An 11,118-nucleotide genomic window follows, 5' to 3' on the forward strand; every position below is an offset into this window, starting at 1 on the left:
GGCGCAGGGTGTTGGGGAAGGAAGCAGGGAGGGGGTCGGGAGGGACCCAGCAGGTCCTCACTGTGCGGGCTAAGCTCCCGTGTCCTCTTCTGGCATGAGGTCCCCATGAGGAGTGGGGAACCCCCAAGCTGGAGGCCTCGGGCCCAGCGCTGCTGACCCGTGCACCCTGACACGGCAGTTGCTCACTGTCGAGGCTGTTTCCTTCTTACCTGGTGGGCCTTCTCCACGCTCCACCCTGAGCCTCCATTCTCTCCACATGGGACACACAAAGGGCCTGGCATGGGTGTGGGAGAGGGAGGGATGAGCAGGAGCATTCCAGCCCCTTGCCACGCCCTGCCGCACACATGATCCCACGCTGAGTCAGCCCTGGTGGGGGTTCTGCCTTGGAGAGGTGCTCCTGTACTCAGGACGTGGCTTCCAGGCACTCCCTATTTCACAAGCTCCTCACCTTGCTCACCCGGAGTACAGGGCAGGGGGCACGTGGGCAGGGCGAGCAGGGCTGCTGATGCCCCTCCCGCCACCTCACTTAGGTAGGGAGCCAGGGTCTGTGGGATGTGCAGTCTCTTCTTTCACTATGGGTGACACAGCTCCTCAGCCAGCCTCTTGCCATCACTATGGGTGACACAGCTCCTCGGCCACTTGCTGATGTGAGTCCACGTAACCAGCGAGGGATTGTCCTTGTCGTGGCTCCTCCTGAATTCCTCTTGGCTGTATCAGGCCAGGAACAGCAGTGCTGGGTTGGAAGGGCTGAAGTGAGGAGGCCAGGCACGGATCGTGGGCAGACTTGTCACTTCCTGAGCTTGACCCCGACCTCTCAAAGGGCCTGTCCTAGCCCAGCAAATGGGTGGGCTTCAGACTGTGGACAGCCGCCAGCTGTGAGTCCCAGGAGTTCTGGTTTGTGCCAAGACCTTGCTCTGACTCAGCCCGTGGCATGTCCTGTTTCTGGCTGTGTCAAGGGGCAGGTTTCTCATTGCAGGGGGCGGTGCCTGCGGGGTCTCTGGCTGCAGAGTTGGGCCTTCTGGTCTGCAGGGTTCCTGTGCCAGGACAGCCCTTCTGGCCGCTTTCCTGAGGCACCGTCCCTCTCTTCCTCTCCGTTCCCCCTCCCTCCTTGTCCCTCCCTCTTCATGTGACTCTAATGCACATCTGCTTTCTGCATGATCAGGCCCAGTGGATGAGCATCCGGGTCTGTAGGACACAGGGAGCCAGGACCTAGTGGGGCGGAGGAGGCTATGTGTGGGGTGTCCTGGCCATGCAGGAGCTCAGGCCTCCCACAGTGTGGAAGCCATGTGCATCCTGTGTTGCAAAACAAAGCCCCCACCAGGGCTGTGGGGAGCCCTGGCCTCCTGGGTGCCAGGGTACTTGCTCTCCTCCAGCTCTGACGCCCCTTTGATCTGGCTTCCTTTACTGTGGGCTTTATCTGGGGACGTGTGAAGGGCTAGAGGCCACCCTGGCTGCATGTTTTGGTCCTGTTGAAGTCATCACTACGAGTGCCAGATGCTAGGGTTCATGGACAGGAGCTATGTGGCCGTTCCTCGGGTTTCCTCCTGACCACATCTGCCCATCAGACCCACAGGGGCAGCAGGAGCAGAGGCCGCGCCGCAAGGCTGGAGAAAGCTGCTTCCTGACAGGAGGCGGTGGGCTCTGTGGACAGGCAGAGTGGGTGTGAGGCAAGTCCTGGCTCACTGGGGACCACAGACTTTTCATAACCAGAGCTGGTATGAAAGCCAGCTGCCCCTCTGGGGTGGCTCTGGGAGGCAGGCTTCCTGTCCTGGGGGGCGGGGTCAGAGCCACTCCATTCCTTCCCGGTCCAAACTTTCGAGTGTAAGCAGAGTGCTTGTTCCTACACGGCTTTCCAGAAGTCCACCCTCAGATCCTGCCTGTATGCGTTTGGTGCGTCTCAACTACACTCGAGCCGTTACTTGAGAAATGTGGGAGAAGGAGCCAAAGGCCCCTTGCAGTTGATGGTGGGTGGGGTGGCAACCTTTGGCTTGGCTGGAACACACAGCAGCTGGGCAGCAGGATCCCAAGCCATGGAGGGCCGTGTTGGTGATGGAAACTTCTGGGCTCACTGCCTAAGGGGCCGAGGCTGAAGGAGGTCGGGGTGTAGTGGCAGAGCCAGGGCTACCGGCCCCCGTTCTGTTTTTTGACAAAGGAATTAACAGTGGCGAAAGTCCCTGAATGAAACGGACTAGGCGATGGTAGTGGTGGCCGAGTCTTGTGCCACCTGGGTTGCTTCTCTGCCCCGAGCCACTGTGTCCTTTCAATAAAGACAGTCCTTCAGTTTGCAAATCTCTAAGCCTGAAGTGGGCAAGGCCTCCCTGCCCAGGTGGCTGTGAGGAGCCAAAAATGAACTCATCTGTCCTGCTGTAGGGGGTTGGTGGACTTCCAGACAAGTGGGAAGGGTGCGTGGAGCCACCACCTGCCTGGGCCCAGGTTGCGGCCTGTGACCCTGAGCCCTCAGGGCCGTGCTGGGTGTGCAGTTCACATTGGAGTCTGGTTTGGGCCCACTGTGGGCTGACACAGGAATGCTGCAGGTTCTGGCCCAGGCAGTCTTCTGTTTCCCACGATATTTTTGGTGAAATCGGGGAAGTAAGACCTAGACACATAACTTGTTTCTTTGAAGCTGCTGCTGCCCTGTTCTCACAGGTGAGGAACCAGCTTGTGTCCTGTGGGAGTGAAGGGAGCCCAGGGCCTGCTCTCCCTCGGGCAGATGCATGGTAGCCCCCACACTGTTTTATTGATCCTTGTTTTTCTTCTCTTATAGTACTGAGGGACATCAGCGAAAGAGGGAGGGACCTTGAACAGATTTTGTCTCAGTATATCACGTTCGTCAAGCCTGCCTTTGAGGAATTCTGCTTGCCAGTGAGTTGCATTTTGGCTTGTTTTGTTGGATATACACTTAATTTTGTGGTGCACATAAAGGTATGCAAGTCGCTGCAGTCCCCAGCTCGAATCTCTTTCCTGTCTCCGAGCATCTCCACCCTGAGTCCTAAGAGAGGGCAGCCTTAGGTGCTTGGTGTCCTGTGTGTTCCTGGGAGCTCCGTCCTTCTGTTCTTCCTCTGAGAGCCCCTGAGGGCCATACCAGGCCTTCTGCTGGCTCAGTAGGCTCGGCAAGTTCTGCACTTCGTGTGAGGTGGTGTGGCTGTCAGGTCCAAGGGTGGTCCTCAGCGTGCCGCAGGGTGGCCCTCTCAGCCTCCTCTTGTGCCCTCCAGTCCTCCCAGGCAGCTGGGAATGCTGAGGTGAGACAGTGTGGAGACAGGTAGGGGGTCGAGGGCCTTGGAAGCCAGCCCTCAGCCTGGGACACACTGTGCTTCCTTGGGGACCCAGAGAGGCCTGCTGGGAGCCTGCTGGAGACCGGGTCGTGACCCAGGGTGGCTGATTCATGGCTGAGCCCCAGTGGGAGGAGGGGGAGGCTGGTGAGGGAGTTAGGGAGGTCTTTTGGGGACTGCAGTCTGGAGAGGCCTTGAGCAGGGTGGGAGTAAGACTGGGCCTGGGCATTCCTCGGCCTGTCCTGTGATCAGCTTCTCTCTCCTCTCCTGGGAAACTGTGTTCCCAGCCTGTCTCTTGAAGTCTGTTGGTAGATCTTACATCAGGTTGGACTTGACTTGTTTCCAGCCAGCACAGGTAGGCTTTCTAAGCTGGCCTGAGCAATCTTGACACCTGTCCATCAGCTGAGGGGACACAGGAGCTGTGGAAAGCTTTGTGTCCATTCAGTGTCCAAGGCCCTTCTTGCTCTAAACTCAATGATAAAAACCAGAGTGACCTCATTGTCGGACACCACAGTGGAAGATTCTGGACAAATGCCTTTTGGGTTGTTGCTGCTTATTCCCACTGTCAGCCCCTCTTTGCTCAGGAAAGACCAACTTGTTCCTCCATAAGCCGGGGACTGAGAGCTGTCTGGATTGGCCTTGGGCCTGGCAGGACTGTGTGCCAGCGCCTGGCGTGGAAGTTCACCGTGAGGCTGCTCACACGGCAGGCGCGGAGAGTGCCTACAGAGCCAGGGAAGCTGGTCGGGGGCCACGGGCCTTTTCTGGCCTCTCCTTGGCTAAGTCCCGTCACCTTCAGACTGTGTCAGAGTCCAGATGGCCTGGCCCCCTTGAGCCCAGTGGTTCTTGTTCCTCTCTTTCCTAGTCTTAGGGCCCTTGTGTGCCTGGCCCACGTTCTGTGCAGGTCATGGTGCAGACTGTTGGGCTAGCCCAGGAACTAAGAGGCCCCTGGTTTGCTGGAACGTGGATGGAGTGCATCCAGGTCATGCACCTGATGAGCAGTCGGGTTGTGGGTTGCTTTGAGGTGCCGCCCAGTCAGGACCAGTGCCCTCACTGACATGGAACACCTTCGCCCTGTTCCTCTTGCCCTTGCCTGCTCCCTTCCTCCCTGGCTCTGAGGAAGGCTGGCCCTTGTTCCTGGGGAGGGGCTGGTCCCTGCACTCTGAGCCCCTCTGTTAACACACTCTGCATGTCTTTCTCCACAGACCAAGAAGTATGCCGATGTGATAATTCCTAGAGGTGCAGACAACCTCGGTGAGTCCCTGCGGGCGCTTCACCCTTGCAGCTGCCAGCCACAGGCCAGGGCAGGGTGTGATGGCATGGGCTCTGTGCTCTACAACGGGAGCAGAGGCATTCCCTCTGCAGCCCTGTCTTGGGATCATTCCCTGAGTGGTGTGCAGTGTGTGAGGGCAGGCAAGGGCTGTGCCCTTGGAGGAGCCGTGGCCTTCTGCTGGTGCCCAGGGTGACTCCTGGGTGCCTCGCCACCTGGCTGCACAGCAGGCCGCCTCCTCAGTGTGATGCAGAGGATCTGCTCTCGCAGGTGCCCTCAGAACACAGCCGGCTAGGCCCCTGGGTGCTGTGTGCGGGTGCTGGCTCGCCTGGGAGCCCACCCAGCTCCTGACTTGGCGTCTGTGGCAGAGTTGGGATGTCAGATAGGACCCTGTCTTCTCTTTTTTTCATTTATCCTCCATTTAAAACGTTGATTGCCAGGTGCAGTGGTGTACATCTGTGATCCCAGTGACTTGGGAGACCAAGGCAGAAGGTCTGCAAGTTCCTGGCCAGTCCAGGTAGCTCAGCAAGACCTTGCCTTACAATTAAAAACAAAAAACAAACAAAACAACAACAACAACAAAATGGTGGTGCTGCTCAGTGGTAAGAGTGCTTGCTTCACGTGTGGGCGGCACTGGGTTCAGTCCTGAGCAGTGCACTCACAGTTGGCTGAGTGGTTTAGGAATTTGTCATGGAGATCCTTTTTTTTTTTTTTTTTTTTTTTTTTAAAGTAGTACTGAGGACTGTGCCCCAGGTCCCTTGAGGCATGCAAGTGCTCTACACTGAGGTGTACCCCCAAGCACCACCCCTCCCTGTAAATTCTGAGACAGGGTCTCACTGAGTTGCCCAGGCTGGCCTCGATTTTATGACCTTCCTTTCTCAACGTCTCAGTAGCTGGGTGTTTTATCAGCATTTTCATTGCTGTGACCAAAAGACCTACAAGAACAACACAAGGAGGGGGGTTTATTTGGTGCTCACAGTTTCAGAGGTTCAGTCCATGGTCAGCTGAACCCATTGCTCTGGCCCAAGGTGGGCAGAACATGATGGCGGAAGGGCATGGCAGAGGAAAGCAGCTAGGACATGCCAACAGGGAGTAGAGAGAGCTCTGCTCACCAGGAACAAAGTACAGACCCCAAAGGATGGACCTATGGATTCGGAATGCTCAGGCTCTCGAGACCCACTCATTTCATCTCCAGGCTTCCTTGCATTGTCTCACACAGCTTTTGGGGGAGACCTTGTATCCAAATCACAGCCCTGGAATTAGAGGCGTGGGCCACCATGCCTGGCATCACCACGTGGTGAAGAATGAGGACATTCTGACCCACAGGCACAGTGCGGTCACCGTGTGCAGGAGAAGCAACATTGACACGATCTCTAGCCAGCAGAGGCTCCTCAGCCTGTCTCTGGTCTTCATGACAGTGACAGTGGCAGTACAGGGTTGCTGGTGGGCAGATGGCCCTCAGCTGGGGCCATCCTTTGTGTCTGGTGACCCAATGAGTGTGGATTGCAGCAGGAGCACCCCGTGTCTGTTCCGTGCTTGGTGACCTTTGCCTCAGTTGGTTGAGGGGTGTATTTTGTTTCTGGTGGGCATACATGTGGCTCTGCCTATGCTCTTGAGGGAGGAGAAACCCTTTCCTGGGGTTGCCCTCTCTAGGTGACAGGCTCCTTAGTCAAGGGCCTTATGGCCAACTGGTGGTGTCAGTAGGGCCAGCTGCCCGCTCTGGAGAGTTGTGCTGGTTACTTTGCCGCGGGGCACTCTGGTCCTCGCTGGTGAGAAGCCTTTTCTTTGGCATTGTCTGCCTTCCTCCTCATGTGCTCCTGTAGGGGACATCATGGTAGCCCATCAAGGCCTGGAGGTTGTGACTTGGCTACAAATGCCACTTCCCAGGGTGCCTTGCCTGTGCTTCCCGTGTGCCTGTCCACACATCAGACCTGTGTCCTCTGCCACCCCAGCCCTCTAGCCTGTCCCACTGTGTCCACCAGTGCTCCCAGCCCTGCACATGTGGCCTCCCTCCCAACCCTGCTGCTCTCTGTCCTGCAGTGGCCATCAACCTCATCGTGCAGCACATCCAGGACATCCTCAACGGAGGGCCTTCCAAGCGGCAGACCAACGGCTGCCTCAACGGCTACACCCCTTCACGCAAGAGGCAGCCATCGGAGTCCAGCAGCCGGCCGCATTGACCCGGGTTCTGCAGACCCGCCCGCCTCCGCTCACCTGTACACACCGTCTCCTCTGACATCGCTGTATTTAGGAAAACACCTTGGGGATGAAATGCCTTTGATTATTTTCTTTTTCCTGTTTATACTTCGGAACGGCGAAATCCAACAGGACTTGACCTGAGCTTAAGCAACAAACCGTGCCAACCAACATCTCCTGGTGATGCCTGATTATGAATCCAACGTGTAACCAATTATAAATACATACATATATAGAGAGATATATATAAAAGGATCTATTTTTGTGTAAATGTACAAATACTGTACAGCTCTTTGCCGTATTTTGTGGGGGCCTGGCTTGTGTATGTGGGGCCTGGAGCTGGAGCTGTGTGGTGGGGAGTGGGCCAGCTGATGCCCCTTGGCTTGGCATCCAGGAGCTCGGCAGGAGTGGGGTCAGAAGCCTGATGGCCTCCTGTGAGAGCTGAAGCTTGGGTGCTTGACAGGGGGGACTTGTGTCCTCCTTTGCGTTGAATTAGTGAGCTCAAAACTTAGAATCGATCCCAGGGGAGAGGACAGGTCTGTAGAGGCTGCTGGCCCTGCCCCACCTCTGGTTCCTGGCCAGTTCTTTCTGGCCTCTCCAGGAAGCCAGAGCCACAGGGCTTGGGGGGGTCACTTCCAAGTGATAAGTCGGGAGGGAGGGAGTTCAGTTGAGTCTCCGGCCTGTCTTCGGGGACGTGCTGGTTCTCGGGTATGGCATTCCTTGGTATTTCTGTCTCTGCAATGTCATGCAGCCGAGCTCCCGGGCCCTGGGGATGAGCTGCCCACACGAGGGACTTTTGTTGGACGTGATGGGGGGATATGCAGTGAGAGGGGGTAGTGTGCCCATGGTCGGGCATCTGGCCAGCCGTGGTAGGACAGGATGGGGCTTCCTAGGCAGACTACAGAGGAGATGTTTTAAAGGAGCATGTTTAAATCATGGCATGAAGCTGGAGTCCCAGATGGAAAGCACTGGGTGGTGATCCCTTTCCCACGGGCGGCCTCTTGGTGGAGATCTCGTGGGGAGGAAGTGTGCATTCTAACGCACTGGCAGGAGGCGGAGGAGTTGGGGGCCCCTCGGGGTGAGGCTGGTGTGAGTGAGGAGTCCGGTGCCCCAGTTTCCACCTGCAGAAGAGCCAGGGCTCGCCACAAGGGGCCACCCTCCTGGTGCTTGGCAGGCCATGCCCTCGGTCACCCCGCTGTGGCTGCCATGCCGACATTGCAGAGCCTTCTCCCTCTGCGGCTCTCGGCCTCTTGAGCCTTCAGGGCAGTCTGCCTCCCTACTCTAGCCACCCACTTCCCTCTGGCTCCCTTGCACTCCATCGGCCCTCCAGTCTGGTTGCCATCTGCTGCCCCCGAGGTCCCCAGGAGGCCATGCAGGCTGGGAGGGAAGCTCGAGGGCTCAGGGTGGCTCTGAGGCGGTCCTCAGCGAGTGGCTGCACTGGAGAGTGCTTCAGGGCCAGATTCGCCTCTCCACAGTCATGGCTGGTACAGGGTGGGTGCAGGTGGGTTAGCATCCCGAGGATGTGGCCCCCAGCCTTGCTGGGCCCGCCCGGGCTCAGTCGGAGCCAGTCCTGCAGGGAGCCTCAGCCTTCAGAGGCCAGCACCCAGCATGCTGACGTTACTTGAAGCTCCCAGGTGCCACACCATTTAGTGCCTTGGCCATGTATCCCACTGCCCGAGGGCCGGTCCTCCTCCTCAGAGCCCTCACTTACTGAGCCGCTTCCTCATCTACCTGTGGTGTTGGGACCAACCTCCAGGGTCTCTGAGCCACCCACTCCCAGCCTGGACACAGTCAAGGGCTGCCCTGTCCCCTCATGAAATGATCACAAGTCCTCACAGCTCGGCCAGAGGCCCTGGGCAGTGCTTGCTTGGGGCTGGACACTGCCTGGGACAGGAGGGGGATGGCAGGGGGAGGGTCCACCCTCTGTGGCAACCCAGCCTCCAGCCTCCTGTGTGTCGGACTTGAGCTTCCTGTAAGACAAACCAGGTCTGGATTTTTAAGTCTCTGGATGTCCCATACAGCTGGAGAGTCATGAGACCGCAGGCCTCAGGGTCTGTCCCCTGGCACTCTGAGCTGTGGTGGAGGAGGCATGGGTGAGCAGAGCAGGCAGTGTCACAGGTGTGCCTGGGACCCTCTGGGCTCCCGAGGCATTGGCTCACGTCCCGCTGTCTGCACAGGTGCTGTCTGTGGATCGAGTCAGTGTTCAGGGGAGAATCACCTGCGCCTGGGCCGGGAGGCTGGGCCTTGTCCACACCAGTGCAGCTCCTGCTGGGCACGGTCCTTCCTGGGCAGCTGAGACTGGTGTAGGGAAGACAGGCATCTGAGGAGGGCACGTGTTGTGGCCTCAGGTGTCCTTTAATTTGGAGCGGGAAGGGAAGGCCCCAAGAGCAGCCATAGGTCCCACAGAGGACCTGCACAGACAGGCCAGGGAGGGGTGGGGAGTCCCTGGTGTGCCTGTCCCTAGGACTCAGACATTCAGCCCACTTAGCCATCGTGGGCAGCCTGACTCCTGCCGCTCCTGGGCTGGGGACTGGGCTTGCTGCCGTGCCCAGGTCGGTTGCCACTGGGTCAGACTGGAGGTGTGCTCCTCAGGGCAGCGGGGCAGGGCGTCTCTGCTGCCTCGTGCAGGCCTTGGATGTGCAGTCTTGGCCTCGGCCTGTGCAGCCTTGGCCTCGGCCTGTGCAGGGAGCGTGTCCCAGGTGCCTGTCCCAGGTCCTGCCCCTGGGAGGGGCTGGCTGGCAAGGACAGGCTGGTCTGGATGCAGGACACCCTTTTCTCAGGGGGAGCGGGCACACATACTTGGTGTCACAATGAGAGAGGGCACAGGCCGGGAAAGGCACGTCTAAGAGCCCTGGAGCTCAGAGCCCCTTCAGGCTTCTGTCCCTGGGCGTCCCTCCTGTACTGGGTGTGGTGACTGGGTCATGGTCAGGGTCTGCAGCTCTGGGGCAGCGAGTGGCTCAGAGACTTCAGTTTCCTTCCCTTGGAGATGCTTGCTTCCCTGTATTGTTGGTGGCCACAGAAAATATGTACTTTGCTGTAAATAAAGACTGAATGAAAAGACCCAAATCTGGCCTTGTTTGTGGTGTCTGGTCAGAAGAGCCTGTGGGTGCTGGCTGGGACGGCCGGGCCCCGCCGTTGCAGAGGAGCTGTGTTCTGGGGTGCAGGAACCCTGGCTGAGCATGTGCTCCTGTAGGAACGGCAGGCGTGCCCCACTCATGCAGAAAGCCCAGGCCCGGGCTTCTGGGGCCTGGTGTCTCCCGTTACGCAGACTCACTGCTGAGGGGGGCACGCGGGTGAGGAGAGGCACCTTGACTGTGGGGCTCAGTGGACCACAGGAGCTCACTGCACTATGGAGTGAGCGTGAGCCTGACCTTGTTTGCAGCAGACCCAGGTCACCTGCCACTCTAGCCCTCACCTCCTGGATCCCAGTGACACCCTACATAGCCTCCATCTTCTGGGCTCCCAGTGACCCCTACCCCCCTCTTCTGGTCTCCCAGTGACACCCGACCTACCCCCCGTCTCCTGGCTCCCAGTGACACCCGACCTAGCCCCCTGTCTCCTGGCTCCCAGTGACACCCGACCTAGCCCCCTGTCTCCTGGTCTCCCAGTGACACCCGACCTAGCCCCCCGTCTCCTGGTCTCCCAGTGACACCCGACCTACCCCCTGTCTCCTGGTCTCCCAGTGACACCCGACCTAGCCCCCTGTCTCCTGGTCTCCCAGTGACACCCGACCTAGCCCCCTGTCTCCTGGTCTCCCAGTGACACCCGACCTAGCCCCTGTCTCCTGGTCTCCCAGTGACACCCGACCTAGCCCCCGTCTCCTGGTCTCCCAGTGACACCCGACCTAGCCCCCGTCTCCTGGTCTCCCAGTGACACCCGACCTAGCCCCCTGTCTCCTGGTCTCCCAGTGACACCCGACCTAGCCCCCTGTCTCCTGGTCTCCCAGTGACACCCGACCTAGCCCCTGTCTCCTGGTCTCCCAGTGACACCCGACCTACCCCCCTGTCCCAGGTTTGACACACGACCTAAGCCCCCTGTCTCCTGGTCCTCCCAAGTGACACCCGACCTAGTCCCCCTGTCCTACCCTGGTTCTCCCAGAGAGACAGTATCCGACCTAGCCCCCGTCTCCTGGTCTCCCAGTGACACCCGACCTAGCCCCCTGTCTCCTGGTCTCCAGTGACACCCGACCTAGCCCCCTGTCTCCTGGTCTCCCAGTGACACCCGACCTAGCCCCTGTCTCCTGGTCTCCCAGTGACACCCGACCTACCCCCCTGTCTCCTGGCTCCCAGTGACACCCGACCTAGCCCCCTGTCTCCTGGTCTCCCAGTGACACCCGACCTAGCCCCCGTCTCCTGGTCTCCCAGTGACACCCGACCTAGCCCCCTG

At 59.0% G+C, this 11,118-nt stretch overlaps 1 protein-coding gene across 2 annotated transcripts in view; it reads left to right on the top strand.

The window, feature by feature from the left end:
- Nucleotides 1-9,798, top strand: part of Uck2 (uridine-cytidine kinase 2) — a 54,550-nt gene extending 44,752 nt beyond the window's left edge. Inside the window, exons 5-7 of one of the 2 annotated variants that reach the window (XM_005319854.4) lie at nucleotides 2,765-2,862; nucleotides 4,472-4,520; nucleotides 6,577-9,798. In XM_005319854.4, the coding sequence (XP_005319911.1) occupies nucleotides 2,765-2,862; nucleotides 4,472-4,520; nucleotides 6,577-6,716 (287 nt within the window). In that variant the 3' untranslated portion in view covers nucleotides 6,717-9,798. The remainder of the gene's footprint in view (nucleotides 1-2,764; nucleotides 2,863-4,471; nucleotides 4,521-6,576) is intronic. The other variant, XM_078022225.1, reaches the window with a different exon arrangement.
- Nucleotides 9,799-11,118: the final 1,320 nt, after the last annotated feature.

Source organism: Ictidomys tridecemlineatus, chromosome 10 (genome assembly GCF_052094955.1).
Source record: "Ictidomys tridecemlineatus isolate mIctTri1 chromosome 10, mIctTri1.hap1, whole genome shotgun sequence".
Taxonomy (NCBI): Eukaryota; Metazoa; Chordata; class Mammalia; order Rodentia; family Sciuridae; genus Ictidomys; species Ictidomys tridecemlineatus.